The following is a 27,897-nucleotide window of genomic DNA, read 5'->3' as shown; positions in this document are numbered from 1 at the left end:
ATGTTCAGCAGAATAAGTGAAAACACTTTCTGCATTGTCATGTATCTGATTTCTGAGGTTAATATTTAATAGCTGCTTCTAAAAAGCATGAAGTTATATCCTACCTTTAGCTCATCCTTGCTCTGGAAGTTGTCCAGTAAATGTTGAAAATGAGTGTCTGACATCTGACGAAGCAGAGACAAGAGACAGGACACATACTCTCCCTGTCAAGTAAAGGAAGAATTATTTAGTCCAGACAATCAAAGAATTTTTTAGATGTAAAATTCAACCTGAGATAGAAGATAAAAGGTGGGGTCTGAAATGGCACCAATGCATATGAAAGAAAAAAAACGGTTACCTACCTTTCGTAACTGTTGTTCTTCGAGATGTGTTGTTCATATCCATTCCACATGAGGTGTGCGTGCGGTGCGTGCACGGACGTCGGAAACTTTTTCCCTTAGCAGCTCCCGTCGGGTTGGCAGGGGAGCCCCCTAGAGTGGTGCCTCTAAGCTGGTGCATATATACCCCTGCCGACCCGACCCCCCTTCAGTTCCTTCTTGCTGGAGACTCTGACAGAGGGGAAGGAGGGTGGGAAGTGTAATGGACGTGAACAACACATCTCAAAGAACAAGAGTTACGAAAGGTAGGTAACCGTTTTTCTTCTTGTTCACGTCCATTCCACATTAGGTGACTCACAAGCTTACCATAGGAGGAGGGTAGGAGTCATGGAGCAATTGATTGAAGAACAGCCCTGCTAACCGCCGCGTCATCTCTGGCCTGCTGGTTGACTGTGTAGTGGGCTGTGAATTTGTGCACTGATGACCAGGTGGCTGCTTTACAGATCTCCTGGATCGGGACGTGTACCAGAAAAGCTGCTGAGGATGCTTGTGCCCTCGTCGAGTGAGCCGTGATTGCCGGGGCTGGAATCTTGGCGAGCTCGTAGCACGCGCGGACGCAGTCCGCAATCCACGATGATATACGTTGCGCCGAGACCGGAAGCCATTTCATTCTATCAGCTACGGCGACAAACAACTGTGTTGACTTGCGGAAAGGTTTCGTTCACTCTAAATAGAACGCCAGGGCCTTCGGACATCCAGAGTGTGCAGGCTATGATGACTCGGGTCCGTGTGTGGTTTAGGAAAGAACACTGGCAAACAAATGTCCTGTCCCATATGAAATTGTGAGACTATCTTAGGGAGGAATTTAGGGTGTGGACTGAGTTGCACTTTGTCCTTATCAAAAACTATATAAGGAGGCTCCGAGGTTAGGGCCCTCAACTCGGATACCCCCCTCGCTGATGTAATGGCCACCAAGAACGCCGCGTTCCAGGAGAGGTGAAGGAGAGAGCAAGAGGCCAGGAGCTCGAATGGAAAGGACCAGATTAAGGTTCCAGGGAGGGACTGGCAGGCGTGAGTAGGGGAACACTCTCTCCAGTCCCTTGAGGAACCGCACCACCATGGGGTTAGAAAATACAGAGCATCCGGATTCCCCCGGGTGGAACACTGATATGGCAGCTAGATGCACTCTGATTGAGGAAGGAGCGAGACCCTGATGCTTGAGGTACAGGAGGTATTCTAGGACAACTGGAATAGTGGCCTGGAGTAGCTGTATCTGCTTAGGCTCACACCAGCAGGAAAATCTTTTCCACTTGGCTAGGTAGGCCGCCCTAGTGGACGGTTTCCTAATGCCAAAGAGAATCTGTCGTACCGGAAGAGAGCACTGGCTCTCCATAGCGTTTAGCCAGAGAGCTTCCATGCCATTAGATGCAGATCCGGGTGGAGCAGGCACCCGTGGTCCTGCGTGATGAGATCCCGGTGCAGGGGCAGGGCAATCGGGGTGGCCACTGACAGCTCTAGCAGGGTTGTAAACCAGTGCTGACGAGGCCAAGCCGGGGCGATCAAAATTTTCATTGCCCTGTCCCTGTGAACTTTGAGGAGGACTCTGTGGATGAGCGGGAGCAGAGGAAAGGCATACTTCAGAGTCCCGCTCCAAGGGATCGCAAATGCGTCTGCGACCAAGCCCGGACTGTGGTTCTGGAACGAGCAAAACTGCGGACATTGGCTGTTTTTCCTGGTGGCAAAGAGGTCCATTTGGGGAAACCCCCACTTCTGGAAGACTGATTGCAAGATGTCCGATCTCATCGACCACTCGTGCATGCAGTACGACCTGCTGAGGCTGTCCGCTAGCTTGTTTCGTTTTCCCGGGAGGTATGAAGCCATGAGATGGATGGAGCAGGCTACACAAAAGTCCCACAGGAGAAGGGCCTCTCGGCAGAGGGGAGAGGAGCAGGCTTCGCCCTGCTTGTTTATATAAAACACGGCGGTGGTGTTGTCTGTCAGAACTGTCATTCTGTGACCTTCCAGAGTAGCGTGAAAGGTTTGGCAGGCTAGACGAACCGCCCTGAGCTCCTTCACATTGATGTGGAGCGACACCTCGGCCTTGGACCACAAACCCTGTGTTCTTAGGTCCCCTAAGTGAGCTCCCCAGCTGAGGTCTGATGTGTCTGTCACCAGCGTCAGAGCAGGTTGCGGTGCGGCGAAGGGGTACCCTCGCATACTACTGGCCAATTGAGCCACCATCACAGGGAGTCCAACACCTGGGCTGGAACCGTCACAACAAGGTCTAGGGGATCTCTTCCCTGGGCGATACGACCGGGCAAGCCACACTTGTAAAGTCCCGAGCCGTAGTCGAGCGTATTTGACTATGTGAGTGCACGCCGCCATGTGCCCCAGGAGCTGCAGGCAGCATCTGGCCATGGTACTGGGGAACCTTAGCATCGAGTCTATGACAGGCTGGATGGCCAGGAATCTGGATTCTGGGAGGCTCGCTTGCGCCTGCACTGAGTCCAGCAGCGCCCCGACGAACTCCAGCCTTTGCATTGGTATCAGGGAAGACTTGGGCATGTTGACGAGAAGACCCAGCCTGCATCCAGGGCAACCGTCACATGGGAGCAGACCTCCTCTTCGGACCGACCCACGAGGAGCCAATCATCAAGGTATAGGTATACCCGTATTCTCCTCTTTCGCAGAAAGGCTGCCACTACTGACATGCATTTCGTGAACATGTGGGGGGCTGCCCCCAGGCCGAACGGGAGGACCGCAAACTGGTAATGGTGCTGGTTTATGGCAAACCGCAGGAACCGCTGGTGAGTGGGGTGAATAGCGATGTGAAAGTATGCATCTTTCATGGCGAGGGCAGCGTACCAATCCCCCGGATCCAGAGACAGGATAATAGTGCTTAGGGAGACCATGCGGAAGCGGACCTTGACTAAGAACTTGTTGAGCCCGCAAAGATCTAAAATGGGCTGAAGGCCCCCCTTTGCCTTTGGGATGAGAAAATAACGGGAGTAAACCCCTTCCCCCTTAGTTCCCGAGGGACTTCCTCCACCGCCCCGCCTCTAAGAGCGACGGTACCTCCTGTATAAGGAGTTGCTCGTGAGAAGGGTCCCTGAAGAGGGACGGGAAAGGGGGGTGGATAGGAGGGAAGGAGGAGAACTGTAGCGTGTAACCCACTTGTACCGTGCGCAAGACCCAAAGGTCCGACATTATACGGGACCACGCCTGGTAGAAGTGGGATAAGTGGTCCAGGAAACATGGGGAAGGATCCAGGAGCTGGGTTGGTACGCTGTCCTCGAGCGCACCTTCAAAACCCCTGCTTGTTGCCAGGCTGGGGCTTGCCCTGGCCCTGATTAGGCATGTTATTCCACCTGCGTCTATTGTCTCTGCCCCTCCTGTGATAAGGCTCCTGCCTAGGGCGAGGCTGGTACTGCCGTTGCTGCAACGGTTGGGGCTTGAATGGCTTCCTCTGAGTCGCTGGGGTGTGCATTCTTAATGACTTGAGGGTTGCCCGGGAGTCTTTAAGGTTATGCAGCCTGGCATCGGTCTGGTCGGAAAAGAGGCCCGACCCTTCGAAGGGGAGGTCCTCGATGGTGTTCTGGACCTCTGGCAGAAGGCCTGAAGCAACGCTGAGCGCCTCATCACCACACCTGAGGCGATTGTTCTGGCTGCTGCGTCTGTCGAGTCCGGAGAGGCCTGTAATGAGGTCTTGGCAACTGCCTTTCCCTCTTCCACGAGGGCCGTGAACTCAGGTTGAGAACCCTGGGGCAAGGAGTCTTTAAATTTGGAAACTGCTGCCCAGGAATTAAAATTGTGCCTGTTTAGGATCGCCTGCTGGTTCGCAATCCTTAATTGGAGGCCCCCAGAGGAGTTGACCTTCCTTCCGAAGAGGTCCAAACGTTTAGCCTCCTTGGCCTTGGGAGCCGGGGCTTGCTGGCCATGACACTCCCGTTCATTCACGGCTGAGACGACCAGCGAACAGGGGGCCGGATGACAAAATAGGAAGTCGTATCCCTTGGAGGGGGCGAAGTACTTCCTCTCCACCCCCCTTGCCGTCGGTGCGCTAGAGGCTGGGGTTTGCCAGACCGTCTTGTAGTTAGACTGAATTGTCTTTATGAGCGGGAGTGCAATTCTGGAGGGGCCTTTAGGGCTTAGGATGTCCACCAGAGGATCCTCCTGCTCCACCGCTTCCTCCGCCCGTAGGTCCAAGTTCTGGGCAACCCTGCGGAGCAGCTCCTGATCTGCCCTGTGGTCAATTGGGGGAGGCCCCGACACCGCCGTGCCCACCACAGCTTCGTCTGGGGACGATGAGGAGGTGAGGGCCTGCTGTGCTTCCTCCACCTGCTCTTCTTGCTCCTCATCATAGGCGGGGGCATGTCCAAGCCCTGCCTGGTTGATTGTCCCCGGGACGGCCCCGGGCTTGGTGCCGCTTCCGCTTGCTGTTGTTCCGGAAAAGCATCTGGCGGCCTGGATACTGTAGCCTCCTTGGGTGCGGAGGGGTGTCTGCGTGGGGACCAGGACCAATGCACAGAATAGCCGGACCTTGAAGCTCTGGAGGAGGTCCCTTGCTGCTGATGATAGGTCCATGGTGTCCAAAAGGGCCATTGTCCTGGCAGGCCCCATTGGGGATGCCACACGGTCTGGGGCTCCCTGCTAGCCGGTGCCCTCCAGGCGTAGCTGGAGCGGCCTGAGTCGACCTTGGATTCCAAGGACGCCGACCTCAAAGGCCAAGGCGGTGCCGTGGCACAGTGCCGTCGGGAGGCTGGAGAGTGGCTCCTCACCAACCGGGACCGGGATCGGTACCGATGCTCTCAGGACTGGGATCGCTGCCTTCTGCCCGGGGCCGGGGACTGCGGCCTTATGTCCCCTCAGTGCCGGCTTAGGGACAGTGCCAGGGAGCGGTGCGCCGGCGGAGCCGGGGTCGTGTGCTGGCTCAGTTCCAGTGCCATCGAGTCCCACTGAGCCAAAGGTAACTGGGAGTCCACAGAGGCTGAGCTCGACCGGGACCGGCACCGGCACCGGGAGCGGTGCCGGGGTGGTAACCTCGAGCGGTGCACCATTGCCGGCTTGCCTCTGGATGGCACCCTTGGTGATGGTGCCGGAGGCTTCTCCTTGCCAGGGAGGGGGCTTGCCACCGACAGCTCGATGAGGTCTTTTGCCGCCTCAAAGGTGTCTGGGGTGGAGGGTTGTTCTAGGATGTCTTCCAGCCCTTCTTCTGCGGTCAACCCACTTAGCCCGGGGCTCAATGGGCCCTGTGGCGCCGAAGCCACCGGTGCCAGTGTATGTCCTGGGGCCGCACTGCCCCTCTGAGTGCTTGGTCCCTTGGAAATTGCCGCCTTCTTATGTGGGGAGCGCCCTCTATCGCCTTTAGGCTGCCCCTTCAACCATACTGGAGTGGTCGAGCGGTGCTGGGGCTTGTCCTGTTGCCTCAGTTCCACATGCTTATGGTGCCCCACCGGCGCCAGATCACGGACTGATGCCGGGGCACTCCACACCGAGCACGCCGGCACTGAAGCCGGATGGTCCGAGGCCGTAGGTTGCAGCGCGGCCTCCATGAGTAACTGCTTGAGGCGAAAGTCTCTTTCTTTCTTGGTTCTTGGCTTAAAAGCCTTACAGATCTTGCAGCGCTCAATCTGGTGCAATTCCCCCAAACAGCGGAGACACGAGTCGTGGGGATCACTGATTGGCATAGGCTTGCGGCATGTGGCACAAGCCTTAAACCCTTGGGCCTGCGGCATGCCCCGCAGCCCAGGGCTGGTGCTGGAAACAACTTCCAGACACCTAAAACAAAGGAAGCTTAACTATGTACTATAAAGAAGTGCTAACTACCGGTAACTATTAACTACAGATATCTGCTAACCACTGATAACTGCTACAACTGTGCTAAGGGATCACTCACAAGCGAGAGAAAGAGTTGTTCCAACGCCACCACGGACAGTAAGAAGGAACTGAAGGGGGGTCGGGTCAGCAGGGGTATATATGCAGCAGCATAGAGACGCCACTCTAGGGAGCTCCCCTGCCGACCCGACAGCAGCCGCTAAGGAAAAAAGTTTTCGACGTCCGTGCACGCGGCGCGCGCACACCTAATGTGAAATGGACGTGAACAAGCACTCGAAAAAGAAGTTCATTTGCAGAGATTAAAAATACTGTATGACAAATTATCTCTATTTCCTGTTAATACATAGCAAAAACTCTCAGAAGCTCAGCTGTGTGTGCTCTTTTTTTCATAGGACTTATTACAAATATCAGAGTTTAAATGGTCAATACTGACAGTCAAGGGCTCTCTCTCCCAGTATGTAGGAGAAGCTGCTCTGAAATCAAGGTCTTACATAGTAAATAATGCTTTGCAGTTATATAGCTCCTTTCACCACAGCCTCTCAAAGTGCTTTACAAAGGTGAGTAAAAATCCCCATTTTTACACATTTGAAGAGTACAGCATAAAAGGGTTAGGCATTGTGTCAAAGGTAAGGTTGCAAATCAGTGGCAGTCAGGAATAGTATCTGTCTCCACATTACTAGTTTCCTGCTATGACTATGTCTCCTTGTAGCAATTGTGTCTCTAAGCCATTGAAGCAATTTATTTTTAAACAATTGCAAAGATTTTTTAAGAAGTACCTAATCTTGTGTCTCACATTACAGATACTGTGCTAAATATGAATGTTCATGAAGAATGTTTCTGAAGAGATTTTATATCTGGGAGTGTCCTGGGCAAGTTCCTTTTTCAGATGGACTCAGGTTTCTGCCCACATGCTCTGGAATGTTTATAAACTTTTCTGAGCTACTCCAATTAACGTTAATACCTTGTCTTTATTAAGAAAAAGGTGTGTTCTGACCATGTGTTAGCTAACAGATGTAAGCGAAAGAATGTAAAATCATAGTGAGGAAAAGGCAGTTGCGGTTGTAACATGTTAGCAAGTGAAGGTAAACCCTAGACTCACCCCTACAAACTGCCTTGTCTTCATTAGGAATTTACCTTATGTTTGTTACTGCATTTTAGCTAACAAGAGGTTAGGAAACATCTTTGTTCCTAGTGTGGAGGCAGTGACTGTACATCTACCTGCTCAACACACTCAAATTCCCAGCCAATTTATAAGAAAATTAACACTGGGTGGAAAGTGTTTTGGAGAACAGATTGACAACACAAGTGGTGCTGATATCAGCTCAATGTTTGAATCAAGTAAAAATAGGGTTAGGATAGAATATGTAGTGCAATGAGTCCAGGAAGGGAGAAGGCTGGATGGGAATTTTATTCTTTCCCCCATCTTTTAGTGAAGGACAAGGAAGAATTCTCATTCCCTCTTTATCCCATGCTCAGGGCTGGCGCTTCCATTTAGGCGACCTAGGAGGTCGCCTAGGGCGCCAGGATTTGGGGGGGCGGCAATTCAGCAGCAGGGGATCCTTCCGCGCTCCAGGTCTTCGGCGGCAATTCTGCGGCGGGTCCTTCACTCGCTCCGGGACCCACCACCGAAGTGCCCCGAAGACCGGGAGCGCGGAAGGACCCCCCCTGCTGCAGAATTGCCGATGACGACCGGGAGCGCGGAAGGACCCCCGCCTAGGACGCCAAAAACCCTGGCGCCGCTCCTGCCCATGCTGCTGAGTAATTTGGGCCAGCTGTAAGCGTGTTAGCACCCTTTGCAAAGATCAGGTTTGGTGCTATCTTCATCTCTCTTTGCTCCTTTCCTCCCACCCAGCTCAGCAACACACTCGATTCCCTATCTGTTATTTCCTTCTCCAGAAGGATGCACCTGTTTCATTTGTGGGAAGTGATAAGTGTGGATCAGTTGAGCAGAATCTCTCCAGGAACTGAAGTGAATGGCACTGGCCTGCTGGTGAGCAATCATGATATTCCCAATGCTATTTTGGTGCCCATTTAGAGGTGGAGCCCTAAATCATCACCTAATTGGCATCTGCCAAAGACTACCGAATGATAATTTGCAATCATAACTTCAAATATAATCCAAGACAGTAACTATAGCAAGCAGGAAAGCTTTCTGGGCCCCATCAGTTGTTGATGTAAACGTGAAGCAGCCTGACTAGTACATTGTGACAGATTTTTTTCAGAGTGGAAGGAATGGATTCATGAGTGGGAAGGAAAGGAGAGAAAGCTGTGATCGTTCATGCAGGAGAGATGGTAATGTTGTGTAGGTGGTTGTGAGGGAGTGGGATAAAGGGAGCTGAACGTTAGAGAAGCAGGAAATAGAACCTGATTGTTAGTTACTAACAGTGATTTCGGCTGTGCACTGCGGGCAACGCTGCCCTCTTACCGCCTCCTGAGACTGCGATTTACTCATGATAGTAAGCAGAGTCTGTAAAAGTACATCCAGGAGGCTCTCCACCATCATCTCAACCTCCTCCACTACATCTGCCTCCTACAGTGAGCAGTAAGAAAACAGACAATTAGTAGCTGAGGACAGAAATGGCAAGCCAAATGTGCAGCTCCAACCAATATTTCATGTTATAGCAGTCTCGGATGATGATCCAGCACGTTTGTTTTAAGAACACTTCCACAGCAGATTTGACAAAACGCAAAGAGGGTCCCAATGTGAGATTTCTAAAAATAGTTACAGCACTCGACCCAAAGTTTAAGAATCTGAAGTGCCATCCAAAATCTGAGAGGGACGAGTTGTGGAGCATGCTTTCAGAAGTCTTAAAAGAGCAACACTCAGATGTGAAAACTACAGAACCCGAACCACCAAAAAAGAAAATCAACTTTCTGCTGGTGGCATCTGACTCAGATGATGAAAATGAACATGTGTCAGACCGTTCTGCTTTGGATCGTTATCGAGCAGAACCCGTCATCAGCATGGACGCATGTCCTCTGGAATGGTTGTTGAAGCATGAAGGGACATATGAACCTTTAGCACCTCTGGCATGTAAATGTCTTGCGACGACAGCTACAACAGTACCATGTGAATGCCTGTTCTCACTTTCTGGTGACATTGTAAACAAGAAGTGGGAAGCATTGTCTCCTGTAAATTGTAACCAAACTTGTTTGTCTGAGCGATTGGCTGAAGTAGGACTGAGTGGATTTGTAGACTCTAAAGTTATACATTGTTTTACTTTTGAATGCAGTTTTTTTGTAAATAATTCTACATTTGTAAGTTCAATTTTCATAATAAAGAGATTGCATTACAGTACTTGTATTAGATGAATTGAAAAATATTATTTAGTTTGTTTTTTACAGTGCAAATATTTGTAATCAAACTGTGAACATTTTAAAAAACGACTGAGGTGGCATTTGAGATAAGAGTATCCTAAAGATCAAAGTCAGCTGTTTAAATCAGCAGCAATTTCTGAAAATAAGCATGATTTCATTGATTAGATAATTTTACAGCGTTCTCTTAACATTCACGATAAAGTGCTAGTTACTGTCTCCTACAGAACTGCAAGTGACAGGACTGGGTAGGGCTTTTGAGCACCACAGATAAGTGAGTTCCAGGCTAGGGTGAAGAAAATTAAACAGTGTCAGTCTTGCTGGGTTTGTCTGAGGTGTGTGTGTGTGTGTGTGTGTGTTTTCACAACAAGAACATGCTGTAACCAGAATGCTATGAGTCATACACACAAAGGCGGTCGTTCAGTTAAGGAATTCTCTTGCTGCTAATAAAGTTAGAGTTCTGTTATAAAAAGATTCACTGAAAAAGATATATATCCAATAGAAACTATCTCAGATTGTGCTTCAGTAATTTACTGTTGGAATGGAGAAGACAGGTGGGCAGATTACCAAGGAGCTGGCCTTGATAATGGAGAAGATACTACTGAGGATCCCAGAGCAGATGAGTAACTCCTTCTGCTGTCTCAGATGAAGGTGAATGTGATGAAGAACCACAGGGAGCAAGATTCGCCGAGATTCTAAAAGAGGGAAACAAGACTCAGAATTATTCTAGGACAGACCTGAATTTCAGCAACCTTGATATTATCTAAAAACTTTGTACAGTAACTCCTCACTTAAAGCCGTCCCGGTTAACGTTGTTTCGTTGCTGATCAATTAGGGAACATGCTCGTTTAAAGTTGTGCAATGCTCCCTTCTAATGTCATTTGGCAGCCGCCTGCTTTGTCCACTGCTTGCAGGAAGAGCAGCCCGGTGGAGGTAGCTGGTGGGTGGTTGGAACCAGGTGGACCAACAACCCCCCAGTCAGCTCTTCCTATCAGCTCCCCGCTCCCCTAAGTTCCCTGTGCAGCAGCTGCCCAGCAGGCTAGCAATTGCAGCTGTCCCTCCCCCCACTGCCATGTGCTGCTCCTGCACTCTGCCTTGGAGCTGCTCCCCGAGACTCCTGCTTGCTGTGTGGGGGGGAAGAAGAGGGGGGCTAATGTCAGGGTGTCCCCCTCCCCCCTGCTCCTGCACCCCGCTTACCCCATCTTCCATAGAGCAGGGGGGACACACAACAGAGGGAGCTTCCAGGCAGCAGCAGCTGCGGTCTGGTCTCAGCTTGCTGATCTAATTAACAAGGCAGTGTACTTCTGACCCCCCTCTCCATACTTAAAGGGGAAATGCGCATCTCTCTCTCTCTCTCTCTCTCTCACACACACACACACACACACGGTGTGTGTCTCTGTCTCTGTCTGCCCTCCCTCCTTTCCTGCTGCGTTGTACAGTAGAGTGTGAGAATTAACCCTTGAGGGCTCAGCCAATTGCTAGTTCATCATTTAGCAGTAAGGTACTGGGAATATCCCACCCTCTGACTCCTCCACCTCAACCAAGCTTCACAATCATCATCACTGTGTACCAGTATTAAATTGTTTGTTTAAAACTTATACTGTGTGTATATATATATATAGTCTTTTGTCTGGTGAAAATTTTTTCCCTGGAACCTAACCTCCTCATTTACATTAATTCTTATGGGGAAATTGGATTCGCTTAACATCGTTTCGCTTAAAGTCACATTTTTCAGGAACATAACTACAACGTTAAGTGAGGAGTTACTGTATGTGGAAACCGAGGAATTAGTATTAATATAGGATGCTGATACAGTAGAATTCACTTAATTGGCCCTCTGATAAACAGCATGCCTGATTAATTGGTGGGATTGCTACAGAACAGATTTTCAGTGCAATGCATTTCAAAGTCACTAAACAATGAATTAATGGTACATCTAAATGGCATGCCTGATGTTAACTACTGTGAATGTAAAAACAACGAGGAGTCCTTGTAACATCTTAGAGACTAACAAATTTATTTGGGCATAAGCTTTCGTGGGCTAGAACCCACTTCATCGGATTCATGAAGTGAAAAATACAGGAGCAGGTATAAATACATGAAAGGATGGGGGTTGCTTTACCAAGTATGAGGTCAGTCTAATGAGATAAATTAATTAACAGCAGGATACCAAGGGAGGAAAAATAACTTTTGAAGTGGTAAGAATACTGTGAATATGCTTGCAAACAACAGGTGTGAATTGCCATTTGCTAGAATTAATTTCCTGCTGTGTGGCCCTTTGTTCACTTCATGCTGCTTTCACAGCAGCTCAGTGAGTCAAACGCTGTATATATTTAATTCTTAGGAAATTAGCTTATCTTTATGGGTTCATCACCTTAAGGACCTGACTGTATTCATTGCACAAAATAGTGGAAAGGGTGCAATGTTGGAAGCAGGGAGGTTTTCTGGCTTTTGGGAGGCAAGGCCACACATCAGGATTCTTGTCTGCAGTGAGTTCTGATTGGCCCATACTCCTCACTGCTAGGATTTCCTTATTCCTTCCTCTAGTATGCCTGGCCAATGGTCTTACCCCTGTAGAAAGGCTGCAAAAGACTCATGTGCTGGGAGAAAATAGAAATCAGCACCAAAGGCAGCCACAAGTTTGAGCGGATAGGTGCAAGGAAAACAGGCCAGTAGGAAGAGGAACACCTGCACATCTACCAGTGTGATATATGCCATCGTGTGCCAGCAATGCCCCTCTGCCATGTACATTGGCCAAACCGGACAGTCTCTATGCAAAAGAATAAATGGACACAAATCAGACGTCAAGAATTATAACATTCAAAAACCAGTCTGAGAACACTTCAACCTCCCTGATCACTCGATTACAGACCTCAAAGTCACAATACTCCAACAAAAAAACTTCAAAAACAGACCAATGAGAAACTGCAGAATTGGAATTAATTTGCAAACTGGACACCATTAAATTAGGCTTGAATAAAGATTGGGAGTGGATGGGTCATTACACAAAGTAAAACCTATTTCCCCATGCTAATTTTTCCCCCTACTGTTACTCGCACCTTCTTGTTAACTGTTGGAAATGGGCCATCCTGATTATCACTACAAAAGTTTTTTTTCTCCTGCTAATAATAGCCCACCTTAACTGATTACTCTCGTTATAGTTAGTATGGCAACACCCATTTTTTCATGTCCTCTGTGTATATATAACTTCCTACTGTATTTTCCACTGCATGCATCCGACGAAGTGGGTTTTAGCCCACGAAAGCTTATGCTCAAATAAATTTGTTAGTCTCTAAGGTGCCACAAGTACTCCTCGTTCTTTTTGCTGATACAGATTAACACGGCTACCACTCTGAAACAGGAAGGAACAGTGAGGCTTTCTGTTCATTAGAATGCAATGAGGTTAAGAAGATGTAGGGTTGGCAGATAAAGGAGGGCTTTGGATGCCGGAATCCCTTGTTAAAGGGAGCAGGAGGAAATGGAGAGGCTAACAGAGAGGAGTCAGGTTTACTTAGCTCCAGCCCTTAGAACCCTAATGAAAATATATTAACCCATAGGGTTAAAGTATTTAAAGAAACAGAATCCATTGCCTGCCAGTCAGACAACATCACTGCCCTCTTTGATGTGCTTCACTTGTTCCCCCTTGCCACCCACTTTAGTAAAGTTTAATCCTCTCTTCCTCATCTTCAAGGCCCTGGCAGACTCAGCCCTGGCTTATTGGATCTCACTGTCTACTGTGTTTCCTCTCTGTCCCTTTCTTTGGCCAAATATGCCAGCATCTAAAACCCTTTTGTTTTCTTCTTCCACTCCTGTCTTCTTAACTGCTTTCACGCAGACCCCTATACATGGAATGACCTCCCCAACTCAGTGCACCAGGCTCTCACCTTTTCCTCATTCAAATGCCTCCAAAACACCCACTTCTTTTATAAACCCCATAAATGTGAAAATAAAAATGTTCAGATTAAGAATTTTAAGAAAAATATATATCTAAAGTGACTCTTTCCTGGGTCTCTCATTGCAGCTCCTCTTTCAGTGAGTGTCTTTTGGGCTGCAAGCTTGCTGGGGCAGGGATTGTCTTCATATCTGTGTCTTGTTCAATGCAGTTGTAATAAGAAATAATACTAGAGATGTAGCACAGTGTATTCCTTTGAGCACTGATAATCGTAATAATTGAATGATCACTTAATAAGTATGTTTTTAATCAATGGATATGCTAGTTAAGAGTATTGTTCTGTATCCTAAATCTCATGTTTTCTACACTATCTGTGGTCACACAAAATTTATTTATGGGCGCATATCACATAGAGTACACCACATTCTTCACTGTAGGAAAAGCTCCATATATGTAGAACAATATATACATAAAGCGCATACATACACCAGAAGTACAACATAGCTAACAATTTCTCCAAGTTTATTTGTATTCTTCACTGTATGGTTCTCCACAAAGCAGCTGCAAAAAATGCAATACGATCCTACTATCACTTCGCTGGATTTACCAGGGGCATTCAGCTGTAAGTGTTACAAATGGATGCTACTGTCTTACCCGAGAAAGAAAACAGGCGGCTGTCCACAGTGCGTGCTATAGATTGCAGCTTAACTACATCCATCGACTGTCCGATATGCACTGTACTGGGCATGCTTCCTAGAGTTCCTCTCACAAACTCTGCTACTTCCTGCACGGTGAACATCTGCAATAGCTCATCAAAGATTGCAGGGAAGGAATTCAGTAAAGCAGCCTGAAAAAAGAAAATGAACAAGCTATGACAGCTTTGAGTTCTGTAACTAAAGAATAGGGATATTTGTGTGAAATACAAATAAACAATGGTAAAACAGAGTTATGGGTCTGAAAAAAAGCTATTACATTCAAAATGGTGGCTGATATTCTATCTTTGTATCACCATGCAGCTCCCAAAAGCAAAGCACTTCTGGTATGTAAGATCGTGCTTTGTTCTGAAGCTTTGCAATATCAACATATTATATAATAAGTTGAGAACAGAGTGATTTAAAAAAACAAGAAACCCACAACAGTACTGGCCATATTATAGCCTCACGGTTTTTTAAGGACAGGAGAACAAAACAGAAAAAAATCCCAAACTGGTCCAAATATTTTTTTTTATTTTATCTTTTAATGAAAAAAAAAAGTGCTTCTGAGTTAAAGAACTTCTATAAAGTTTTTTGCACTGAAACAACTTAATAAGGGAGATTTACAAACCATTCTGAAAGGTTGTTTATAAATAAGATAAGGAGAGATCCTTAAAAGCACCACCAACACATGATATTACTGTACTTCTACAACAGTGAGGCAGGGTATTTTTGCATGAAAATTATGCATCATACCATGCAAATAATAGAGCAAAATTATTTCTGTTATAAGGGGATAACTTCAGTAGCTTGGAGTTATCCCTGAAGATATCTCTGGACTGGAGGAAGGACCTCAACATAACAAAAACAGAACTCTTCATTTCACACTCATGTCCTTCCTTCATATTCACTTCTCCATGATAGTAGATAATTCCATGAGCCCTTCCAATCTCCAGGCCCACACGCCTGATGTTATCCTTAACTCCTCCCATTTACCCCTCATATTCAAGCTGTTTTAAAATCCTTCTGTTTCCTCCTTTACAGTGCATCCAAAATCCCTGTGCATGTCTTAATAACCTCCCACCTGGACTATTGTAACCTCTTCTCTAGTCTTCCCAACAACTGCCTCACTCCTATCCAATCTATCCAAAATGTCACCATGAAACTCACTTTTTGACCATATCATCCCCTTTTATGAATCCCTTAACTGGCTCTACAGTCCTTTGCGTAAAAATTTCAAAATAACTGAACTCAATTTGTTAGACTCTTTCCAGCTCTGCTCTTCCCTACATCTCATGAGTGGCTATCCACCACTCTCCTCTATTTTACCAGTCTTTCTTCCCTCCACAAACTTTTTCTTTTCTCCCAGAAGTACTTCTGTGCCTTTTCTCATGCTGGCCCCTAGACTTGGAATGTCTTCCCTGATCCTATACACCACACAATTTCCCTCTTCAAAACACCTTTATCCACAATCCTTCCAACAAACAATGATCCTCTAGCTAATGTCCCTTACACAATAAAAATAAAAAATGCAATTATGAATAAAATAAAAACAAAAGCCTTTTAGAACTAACAATTTGTCCTGTACAGTCCGTAACATTCTCTATATTCCTTTACCCCTTCCTCCATTTCTCTTGCCTGTTATCTCCCCCAGCATCTTTTTGATTACATAGTGGCCTAAAGTGCTTACAAGTGCCATCACATGCAACATATAGATGTTTAATTAAACTAATAACAATCTGAGAGTTTTGAAATATTTCAAGGTATCTCTTTGAAGGCTATTACGAGGCTGTGAATCTCTACATCAGTTTATCTCTGTGATAATCTGATGATTCTGTAGACTAATTTTGGGAGGTCTGTGACAGCCTTTGGGATAATGGCCTGAGATATCAGTATTATGGCCCTGGGTATTCTTGCAACAGTTTGCCTGAAGCCTGCCTATAAATCTTTCTTCTGAGTGGGAGGATTTCTGTAATGATTTAGGAAACCTAGTAATAGTTCAATAATATGCTAGATAACCTGCGGGATCTCTGTGATGGTTTATTAATTCTTAGAAGGGTATAGCTGCTCTCTGTACAAGTATCTGCAATGGTCTGGTATATTGCTCTTGTCAGATCATTGAACTGGAAAGAGGGCAGAATCAATTTCACTGTGATGGTCGGGAAAGAAGCATGGAGAGAGAGATCTCTGACATCCTGGGTGAAAGGAGAAGTGTGAAGAAAGATTTTTGCTAAGGCCTTGAGCATTTCTGTCATGGCTTAATAGTTTTCCAGTTATCTGGGTTGCTTTTTATTCACTCAAAAGACCTAACTTTGGATCAGTGTATGAAAATATAAACAATGAAACAGGAACAGGACTGTTCTAAATAACCATCTTCACCAGTAGATTTAAGTCTTTGCTAGAACAGTACTGGATCAGTATTGCTATGAAATATCCAACAGACAAGCACTGGACTAGCGTTACTATCATACAATGATACTGTAGTGGGGTGGCTGCTCCACTCCCTGAGAGTATGGGCTGCAGCAGGCCAGTGGGCCTGCGCAGACAGGGAGCCAATGGGAGAAGAGCTTATTGAGAGCCAATCAGGGCCCAGGTTGGAGACAGCCAATCAGGGCCAGGCTCAGCCCTATAAGAAGGCTGCTCAGAGAGCGGAGAGTCAGTCTGTCCCAGGCCTTTGACAGGGGAAGGTCTGTCTCCAGAGCAGGGAGACTAGCACTGCAGACAGCGCAGTGCTGGCCAGGCTCAGAGAGGAGCTCTAGCCTGAGGCCTGCCAGGCTGCAGGCCCTGAAGAGAAGGGTCTAGCGGGTGCAAGGGGCCGTAGGGGAAGCAGCCCAGGGAAGTAGACAGACGGAGGGGAGAGAAGGAGGACAGCGAGGCGGCCGCCAGAGGGTCCCTGGGCCGGGACCCAGAGTAGTGGGCGGGCCTGGGTCCCCCTCTTCCCCCCCTTGCAGGACACCCAGTCATTGGCAGTAGGGAGCGGCAATTATAGACCGCGCCAGATCCCTGACAGGAGGAATTAGACTTTGGGGTGTGTGGTTGACCACGGTGACTGGACATAGAGACTGCTGATTGACACCCCCCCCCCCCCCCCCGGAAGGGGGTGTGGAAGGACTAAGGGGCACTGCTGGAGGGCAGTGGTCCGGAAGAGGACGCCGCGAGTTGGTGAGCAATGTGGGCTCAGAAGCCAACCGAGGGCAAGACAACGGGCGGGATACCACCGAGAGGGGGTGCTCCACTGGACTGAGCTAATTTCCGGAGTAACCAGTAGGAGGCGCCGCGGTGGTGAGTCCCAACCTTGTTACAGATACATGCACTTAAAGAACCTAATCATTATAACAAAAGGCTTGAACTTGTAAATTGCCATTTGTCACAATCATCCTGGTACAAGCAGAAAGGATAAGCAAGGTCCAAGTAAGTCTTCTCTTTCATCATTTGTCTAAAATATCTTCTCTCCAACCATTGCTTCTCCTGATTATTAATATGTTAAGGCAAGCATCCTTTATAATGAAGGATGCATAAGATCCAATATCTCTTCTCTTTCAATATTGGATCTAAAATATTTTCCTTCTCGTCATTGTTTTTCATGACCATGTAGCTATTAAATATATCTTGTTTACTGAAGGATGAATAAGATCCAATATCTGTTCTCTTTCATGACTGATTGGATATATTTTTTCCTCTCATTGTTGTTTCTCCCGAACAAGTTGACTCACGTAGGTATTGATGACCACTTGTACTGTATTTTCAGTGTTTGAAATCCTACATGTTCAATCCATTACCAGAATATTCCACATCTCTTTCCCTATTTTCAAAAAAAACCCTGAACAGTTGTACACTGCACTCCAAGATTATATGCAGGAAAAGATGGATTTGGGTAGGGAAAGGAGAGTCACGGGGCACATCCATGATGAAAGAGTGGTGCAGGCAAAGTTATTATTACTTACAGAATTAAACGACGGCCTTGAAGTACCACCACACTTTTGTGGGGCACATGTCCCAGCTCCGCTCACCTGTCCTCCAGGCTGAGGGGCCTATGGGGCAATGAGGGTCGAAGGGGCAACACAATGGCAAGTGGGAAACAAAAAGTAAACTTTTCAAATATTAAACAGGACAGGTTTTATAAATATACAAATGCCTGAAGTGAAGACATTTCGAAAGACAGTAGTAACACAGGGCAAAAAAGAGAGAGAACTATCCTGTCCTCAGTTCAGTTTCCCTTATGTATTTACAATAGCCCAAATGAAAAACAAAAGAATAGTTTCCCCAGACTCTATTTTTCCCTGAATGTCAGTTTTCCGGTAGAAAGTTGCAGTGATTTCTGATGACCCTGGTCCATACTCTTGCTAAGTGATTAAACCAAAGACTGCAGCAGTGGTTCTCAAACTTTTTCATAATGTGGACCACATCTTGAGAGAGAGATTGTTTTGCTGACCACTTTCCCTCCCACTGGGATAATTAAACTTTATTGTGACAACTACAGCAATTGCTTCCATGGAAAATCCTATTAGGACAATATTAAATGTATCTGTAACTGTCTTTTATTGCATTTTAACAACAGAGAATGTTGAGAACCAGCACCACATTACCAGTCAGCTTTATGCAAATCACAATTTGAGAGCCTCTGAGCTAGGGTATGTACATACCACAAAAGATCCTACTGTGTAAAGTGTTAAGTTTTAAATGTTCGTATAGTGATCCTTACAATAACTCAGAGCCAGACTGTGACATCCTTACTCACACTGAGGAGCGTCTTACCTTATGTGAACTTCCACTGAAGTCAATGGGACTGTTTGCAGAGTAAGGCACTACCAAAAATGAATAAGGATATCATAATACGGTTGTAGTCAATCCACAGTTGATTCCAGTAGTGATGGTGAACTGAGGATGTGAATTTTTCTAGGGTTTCCTAGTTAACTACACATCAATCAGAACTTTTCCATTATGCGCAGCTGCTGTGACCTACTGTATTGACTTGAGCTGTTACTTTTCTTTGTGACTAATAAATTAAAATTCCTCTGTGCCAATTCTGAGACATGCTTATGAATGAGACACTTAACATAAAAACAAAAAGAATATGGAATGTCTACTCTAACCACATAACATGACAATACATTTGTCTCCCTTCTTCACTGTAAAACTGCCCAGCTGTTCTGCATCTAAAATTACTGTGCAACTATGTCACTTGTTTCTGTAAAATCAGCCTGTAAAAGAGCACAAATTATGGCTCTTAACTATTGGATGAATATGTTGCTTGTGCACAAAATAGCTGCCTCTGCACTTCCAGTATTTGAATATAGAAAATAGCTAACCTGTGTGAAGATGAGAGTCTCTGAGCTCCTGCTGTCCAAGCTGAGCACGAATCTGATGGACTGGAAAAGCTCTTGGATACTGGAGCGAAATTGTTCCTCCTCCATTCCACAAGTAGCTCTTGAGTAAAGGATCCGAGATTGGACAATGAACTTGAAAAGATATTCCAAGGCCTTAATGAATAAGAGAGGAATGAGAGTAACAGAAAGAGAGGGATAAGGGAGCTTTAAAGAGAGCCAGGAAGATTTTAATAACATTATTAATAATGGAATTCTTCATTCACGGAGAACAGGGAAAGAAAAACAGGTTGTGTAAATTAAAACACAGTTATATATAACCTGCTTGTAGCTAAGTGTTCCCTCCTCATCAACAATCTTCACTATGGAAATCTCTCACTAGGATAAAAGTTCTGTTCTTAATTCAAGTTAACTGAATTAAGGCAAAATCCTAGTGAACAAAATACAGTAGGTAGTTTTCATGCAAGTTAGACGGCTGAGCTAAAAACTATGGGGGAGCCTAGTCTTTCAGTCAACTTTCAAACTCACATGAGAACTACAAACTACTTTGTCTTCAACAGGATTTTACCCTGAGTTAACTAACTTGAGTTGAGAATACATCTTTTGTTCCTAGAAAAGATAGCAATGATACTGTAGCTGCATAGGCTAGCCACTTGAGTAAATACCAGGGTCATGGGTGGGCTTGTATAGCTCCTGCTGCTGCAGCTTCACTGCTATTGATATTCAAGCTAGCCAGATCAAAGCTAGCTTAGGTATATCTACATGTGCTGCAGTCACACTACTGATTGCTGTGTAGAGATACCCAAGATGGCATAATATGCTAGGCATGTACTTGGGGTGGCTAGCCCCTACTGATGCTTGTGCTTCTGTGGCACCCTTTATTATGCTAACTAGCCCAGCATGATCAGCAATAGTAATCACAGGACTCCCAGCTAGCTGAGAAAATGGGTAGAACTGAGTGCCAGTATCCCATATGAAAACATAGTGCTCTCCATTCTGATCACATGGAGTACACAAGCAGCAGCAATGAAATTTATTTCAGGCCGTGCCATTTTGCTTCAGTAGGCACCTCCCCTTTCCCTTCAGTCTTCTGTTTTGGAATGGCTGAAGTAGTAGCTGTTTGATACCATCCTCATAGTCTGGGTAACTATAGCTACATTGTCTAAGGAAGCAAAGGATAGGTTGGATCCCCACAGCTGGCACAGACACATTAACGTCCCTACTGGTGGAAAAAAGATGGTTACTCACCTTTGTAACTGTTGTTCTTCGAGATGTGTCCATGGTTAGGGCCAGGGAGGGATGTGGGGCATGGAATGGTACCCCTTGGCATACTGAGTTGGGGTTCAGCCACCAGTCCAGGGAGGTTAAGACTTCCGGCGGTACCGTGACCACTGTGCCCATGCTGTCCCGGCCTGGGTGGTATACGGTTGAGAGCCAGGCCTGAAGTGGATGGAGGCGCAGTCTGGCGCGTCTGGTCACGAAGGTACAAGACGCCATGTGTCCCAGGAGACCCAGGCACGTCCGTACTGTCGAGTTCGGGAAGTCTTGGAGGTCGTGGATGATGCTCACCAAGGACTGAAAGCACGTGTGCGGTAGACACACACTGGCAAGTCTCGAATCTAGGACTGCTCCAATTAAGTCTATTCTTTGGGTCGTCTCCAAAGTGGACTTTCCGACATTGAGCAGCAGGCCCAGCTGTCTGAACAAGCTCATGGTGAACTGAACATGAGATTGCACCTGGTCCCTGGAGCGACCCCGAATGAGCCAGTCGTCGAGGTACAGAAACACTTGGATCCGATGTCAACGGAGTGAGGCAGCTACGACAGCCATACACTTTGTAAAGACCCTTGGTGCCGTGGATAGACCGAAGGGAAGGATGGTAAATTGGAAGTGCTGTTGGTTGACCACAAAGTGAAGGAAACGCCTGTGCGGCGGGTAAATCACTATGTGGAAGTACGCGTCCTTCATGTCGAGGGCGGCGTACCAGTCTCCAGGAAAGGAATAATGGTCCCCAGGGAATCCATGCCGAACTTCAATCTTACCATGAATTTGTTGAGTCTGCGCAGGTCCAGGATGGGCCGTAGCCCTCCCTTTGCCTTGGGGATTAGGAAATAACGTGAGTAAAACCCCCTGCCCCTCAGTTCCCTTGGAACCTCCTCTATTGCTCCGATAGCTAGGAGCGTTCGTACCTCCTGTAGAAGGAGTTGCTCGTGAGAAGAGTCCCTGAAGAGGGACGGAGAGGGAGGGTGGAAGGGGGGCGGAAACAAATTGAAGGCGGTATCCACTTTCCACTGTACGTAGGACCCAGCGGTCTGACGTTATATGGGACCATGCACGGAGGAAACAGAGGCGGTTTTTGAAAGGCGGGGAAGGATCCTGGAACGAGACTGGTGCTCCGCCCTCGGGCACACCTTCAAAAATTTTGTTTGGGCCTCACCGATGGTTTGGGGAGACCTTGGTTCTGGTCCATCTGTGGACCAGACTGTCTCCGCCTACCACCCCAGCCTCGTCTTCTAAAGAAGTCCTGTCTCGGCTGGGGGTTAGGGTAGGTGCGCTGCGGTTGGGATCGGAAGGGCCTACATTGCGTCACCGGGGTATGCATGCCCAGTGAACACATGATGGCCCAGTTGTCCTTCAGACGCTGAAGCCTGGAGTCCGTCTTCTCTGAAAACAGACCCTGGCCATCAAAGGGTAGGTCCTATATAGTCTCTTGGAGTTCCGGTGGGAGACCGGAGACCTGTAGCCATGAAATACGGCGCATAGCTATGCCCGAGGCTAGAGTCCTAGCCGCTGAGTCTGCCGCATCTATTGAGGCTTGTAAAGATGTCCTGGCTACCTTCTTGCCCTCCTCTAGTAGGGCCCCGAACTCCTCCCTGGACTCCTGAGGAATAAGCTCTTTGAACTTCTGCATTGAGTTCCAGGTATTATATTTGTATCAGCTCAAGAGGGCCTGCTGGTTAGCCACTCTGAGCTGCAAGCTGCCAGTGGAGTAGATTTTGCGCCCGAATAAATCCAGGCGTCTAGCGTCCTTGAATTTAGAAGCGGGAGCTTCTTGGCCGTGTCTTTCCCTCTCGTTAACAGACTGTACAATGAGGGAGCATGGCTGGGGGTGAGTATACAAGTATTCGTAGTCTTTGGAGGGGACCAAATACTTCCTCTCCACCCCTTTGGCAGTAGGAGGAATAAAGGCCGGAGATTGCCAGATCATAGTGGCATTAGCCTGAATAGTCTGGATGAAGGGCAAGACTATTCTGGTCGGTGTGTCAGCAGACAGAATGTCCACTACAGGATCCTCTATCTCCACCACCTCGAGGCTCATGTTTTGTGCCACCCTGCAGAGCACCTCCTGGTGGGCACGGAGGTCTATAGGTGGGGGGGACCAGAGGAGGACATACCCGCCATTGCCTCATCGGGTGAAGACGAGGAGGATACCTCCGGGGACTAATGGGTCCTGGGGAAGGTCTTGCTGGGGAGGGTCCGACTGCCCTAGGTCCACCATGCTAGGGACATGGGTCTGAACTGGGGGCAGGGCCGTCGCCTCCGAGCCACCCAGGGGAGGGCAACTCACAGTGGCCTTCGGTACCAGGGGCTCCAAGTGAGCAGAGCAAAAAGCCCCTGAGGGGACACCCTGGGCCTGATGGTAAGCCCAAGAGGTCCAAAAGGATCATCGCGGAGGTCCCTGACCAGGATCCTGGCCCTCATCCTGCCATTGGCTAACACCGTCCACATCTTGGTCCTGGATGTGGTAGCCACTTCCTGCTTGGGATGACCTCGCGGCGGGGCAGGATAGCCAAGGTGGAGCCGAGCGCGTTTGCTGTGTCGCCTTGTCATGTGGTACTGCACTGCGCCGTGGAGATGGAGATCAGCGCCGTGGTCTCGAGCGGCACCGTGATCCTGATCGGGACCAGCAGTCATATCGGTGCCAGGAGACGGATCTGGACCTCGATGAAGATCTATGGGTGGAACGGTGCTGGGATCGACTCCGAGTAGGTTGGCGCTCAGACCGGCGTCGGGATCGGTGCCGGGAGCTGGACCGGTACCGAGAAGTAGATCTTTGTGAGGTGGAGTGGCGCCACGAGTGCGACTGGTGCCAAGATGGTAATCGGTGCCGGGACTGCGAGCGGTGCCATGAATGAGACCAGCGTATGGATCGGAACTGTGACCAGGATCAGGACCGGGATCAGTGCCATCCTATCTCACTCTGCGACGGAGGGCGCAGCATGAAGGGCTTTCCTTTTGAAGGAACAGCCCGTACCGGCGGTACCGAAGGCTGCGCTCACCTAGTCAAGACCTTCGCAATCAGGTCACGCGCCGTGGAGAATGTCTTCGGAGTGGACGGCAGCCCGAGCTCGACCACGGTACACACCGGGGAGCTTATGTGCACCGGACTCGACGGCCCTTGGGGCGCCGGAGTCAACAGTACCGGGGTTGGTGCCTTTGCCGGACACTCCAACATGGGATGCGACTCCGAGGGAGGCACAGGTGGCGCCAGCGACTGCAAGGGGGCAGCAGATTGCTTGTGCTGCTTCTTCGGTCCCGGAGACAGGGAGCGACGCCGCACTGGTAGGAGTGCCGGAGATGTCTGGTGCCGGGAGTCTTTGCCGGTGTCCGGATGTGGTGCTGACCCTTCCGGTGCTGCAGGCACGTTTCGAACCGACAAAGTCGGCACCGGGTCTTGGCGCGAGCCCAAGGACATTGGGCTAAGTGCCACTTCCATAAGGAGCTGATTCAGGCAAAAGTCCCTCTCCTTTTTAGTCCAAGGCTTGAATGCCTTACAAATGCGGCACTTGTCAGATTGATGGGATTCCCTCAGGCACTTCAAGCAGGAGTCATGGGGGTCTGCCATAGGCATCGGTTTAAGGCAGGCCGAGAACAGTTTGAAACCCAGGGACCTAGGCATCAGCCCAGGTACCAGGAGGGAGGGGAGAAGCCCCTTACCCCCAACTACTATTTACACTAACTATTAACTACTACTAAAGAACTAATAATAAGTGCTACACTAGAAGCTAGGGAAGTGGAGTTCAGCTAAGCCGCGCTCCACAGTTCCAACGACCATCACGGGCGGTGAGAAGGAACTGAGGGGGCACTGGGTCGGCCGGAGTATATATCCGGCGCCGTGAAGGCACCACTCCAAGGGGCGCCTCAGCTGACCCACCGAGTGTTGCTAGGGTAAAAATCTTCCGATCGTGCATGTGGCGCACGCACACCTAATTGGAATCGATATGAGCAAGCACTCTAAGAAGAACTATTCCTGCCTGCCACAAGCCGAATGCTTTAACATTCTCACATCATGCATCTTGCCTGGTCAGCCAGTGTGAGCTCCAGGACTTGCTCTCTAAGATTTGCCACAGTCAGTAAGATTTATGTTTGTAGAAATCTGTGGACTGATTTTAAGGACAAAGAATTGGGAAATGAGATTCATCAATAGTCCCAGCACAGTTTGAGAAGTCGCAATGTTCAAAGTCCTCCATTATCTCTGGGACAGTGGTAACCTTGATCACATGGGACAGTTCAACTTCCTTTTAATTTACACAACACTGTCTCATTAGCACATAACATTTGACCTGACCCAGAAACCACTTTCCTCGTGATCCAGTTTGGAAATATAACAAACCTCTTCATTTGCATCTTCCTTCTTTACAGAGTGCTCTGAGTGTATTACAATTTTTGCCCTGCTTTGCTTCCAGGCTGTCAACCACCAAATTCCAGAAGTTGGAGGATGCAGCAATGTGAAGTGACTTGAAATTCTCCATAAAAGGGAAAGGCCACTGCAACCCAAGGAAGAGGATTATAGGATTTGTATATGATGTTCCATAATCCTCTATGAAAAGAGGGGTCCTTAAAAAGACCCATGCTTCTGGAGGCAGGCAGCTATTGCTGCAATGGCTGCCCAGAATGCCCTCATGGAGTTAGGCAGAGCACTAGTTGTGGATGCAAACACATGGCTGTGATGGCAGAAAAGCTGGTGCATGGACACTAACAAATCATGTTAAACATTAGAGGCTCAGTTAGTCTACATAATCACAGTTGTAAACTGTAAGGCCCTTAGAGAAGTAGAAATCAATTGAAATGCCCTGAAACCGTCTGTTTTCTTGAACGCTATTATCTTGGAGGCATTGTCTGACAATTAACAGAGACAAAAGGGACTTCAGTCCCTAACTGGAAATTAAGTTTCTGCAAGCGGCAAAGGCAAAATTGTGTGTGTGGCATCAAAGTCCTCTGCTATAGTCTTCAAATACTCAATGAATCCTACTGTTTTACAGCACAGACACTATGAAGCACAAAAGATTGGAAATACAGCTTGAAGGAGGTGGTAGGGAACATTTAAAGCAAGGGAAAGACTGTCAGACTAGTACAAAGAAATAAACAAAATAATTTTTCAGGAATAAAGTACATTTTCTTCAAGTCTGATACCAGTCCTGTGATCGTAGGGACTTAAAGAAGTAGCAACTCAGAAGTGTGGACTCTTCGTTGGATTACTGCTTGGTGAAACCTTCTACCAAAGGCTACATAGGCAACTTGAAATGATGCTGGTAGCAATAATGGTCCATCTCTATACAGGTGCTTTATATAGCTCCTGAACTGAAGCTAATGTTCAGGATGCAGACACAGCAATGAACTCTAAAATGTGAAGTCAGCAAACGGACCTTGACCTTATAGGCCTTTGACATAAAACTATCCATCCTTCAAAAGAAAATGAGCATTCAAAGCCTGATCTGTGTCAGAGCCTTAGAAACAATTTGTTTCTCTCTTTCCACAATTACTGAAACATCTGAGCAGCATTAGCATAAATGTGAAGGTGTATACTAGCTGAAAATGTCATTTATGAGAAAGGGTGACATATTTCTGTTTGCCTGTCCCAGAATCTGCTGAAAAAGGTTGGACCTGCTCAAGATGAAAGGTTCTCAAATAGATCATATCAGTTAAGCCAACTTTCATTCCTCTGGGTTCAACAAAGGCCGACTCAAAAAGAAGTTTGTGTTTCTTCACCTAGTGAACATCTGAATTCCAAATTCAATGGTCTTTCTATAGTAAACCTCTTAATCTTGGTGACTTTGAGTTCTTGCTGTTATACTATAATTGTAGTAAAAAGGTAGCATTTTATTTGTTTTCTGTGGAACTGAACTAGTACAAAAACTATTCCCCTGGTTCACACACAGGGATGGGAAGCTGTGATTTCCTTCAAAATCACGCACTGTTCATTGACAACTGATCCATGCGAGGGGAATTAAATCAAATAGTAAGAGGTTTTATAGCCATATAAATAGGAAGAAAACAAAGAAAGAGGAAGTGGGACCGCTGAAGAATGTAGATGGAGTGGAGATTAAGGATAACCTAGGCATGGCACAATATCTAAATGAATATTTTGCATCGGTCTTTAATAAGGCTAATGAAGGGCTTAGGAATAGAGGGAGCAGGACAGAGGGGAATAAAGAAGGAGGGAATGACATTACAGTATTAGAGGTGGAAGCTAAACTTCAGCAGCTAAACGGGACCAAATCGGGCGGACCGGATGATCTTCATCCTAGAATATTGAAGGAAGTGGCGCAAGAAATTGCAAGCCCCTTAGCGATAATTTTTAATGAATCTGTAAACTCGGGGGTGGTACCGTTGGACTGGAAAATAGCTAACGTAGTTCCTATTTTCAAGAAGGGGAAAAAAAGTGACCCGGGTAACTACAGGCCTGTTAGTTTAACATCTGTAGTATGCAAGGTCTTGGAAAAAATTTTGAAGGAGAAAGTAGTTAAGGGCCTTGAGTTGAATGGTAATTGGGACAGTTTACAACATGGGTTTACGAAAGGTAGATCGTGCCAAACCAACCTGATCTCCTTCTTTGAGAAAGTAACGGACCTTCTAGATAAAGGGAATGCGGTGGATCTAATATACCTAGATTTTAGTAAAGCGTTTGATACGGTACCGCATGAGGAATTATTGGTTAAACTAGAAAAGATGGGGATCGATATGAAAATCCAGAGGTGGATAAAGAACTGGTTAAAGGGGAGACTGCAGCGGGTAGTACTGAAAGGGGAACTGTCAGGTTGGAGGGAGGTCACCAGTGGGGTTCCTCAAGGTTCGGTTTTGGGTCCGATTTTATTTAATCTATTTATTACTGACCTCGGAACCGAATGTAGGAGTGGGCTGATAAAGTTTGCGGATGACACAAAGTTGGGAGGTATTGCTAATTCGGAGAAGGATCGGGATATTCTGCAGGGAGACTTAGATGACCTTGTAAATTGGAGTAATAATAATAGGATGAGATTTAATAGTGAGAAGTGTAAGGTGATGCATTTAGGGATGACTAACAAGAATTTTAGTTACAAGCTGGGGACGCATCGGTTAGAAGTGACGGAGGAGGAGAAGGACCTCGGAGTCCTGGTTGATCGCAGGATGACTATGAGCCGGCAATGTGACGCGGCTGTTAAAAAAGCTAATGCGATCTTGGGATGCATTAGGCGAGGTATTTCTAGTAGGGGCAAGGAGGTGCTCCTTCCGTTATACAAGGCGCTGGTGAGACCTCATTT

At 47.3% G+C, this 27,897-nt stretch overlaps 1 protein-coding gene across 1 annotated transcript in view; it reads right to left on the bottom strand.

Moving 5' to 3' along the window:
• Nucleotides 1–27,897, bottom strand: part of DOCK3 (dedicator of cytokinesis 3) — a 357,395-nt gene that overhangs the window by 98,229 nt on the left and 231,269 nt on the right. The window contains exons 21-25 of the mRNA XM_029912574.1: nt 19,361–19,531; nt 14,014–14,206; nt 10,035–10,162; nt 8,536–8,682; nt 105–203 (exon numbers count right to left, since the gene is read on the bottom strand). Of these exons, the coding sequence (XP_029768434.1) occupies nt 105–203; nt 8,536–8,682; nt 10,035–10,162; nt 14,014–14,206; nt 19,361–19,531 (738 nt within the window). The remainder of the gene's footprint in view (nt 1–104; nt 204–8,535; nt 8,683–10,034; nt 10,163–14,013; nt 14,207–19,360; nt 19,532–27,897) is intronic.

This window comes from Terrapene carolina, unplaced genomic scaffold, assembly GCF_002925995.2.
Source record: "Terrapene carolina triunguis isolate 2854851 unplaced genomic scaffold, T_m_triunguis-2.0 Scaffold232, whole genome shotgun sequence".
Classification (NCBI taxonomy): domain Eukaryota; kingdom Metazoa; phylum Chordata; order Testudines; family Emydidae; genus Terrapene; species Terrapene triunguis.
This window is presented reverse-complemented; position numbering and strand designations above follow the sequence as displayed.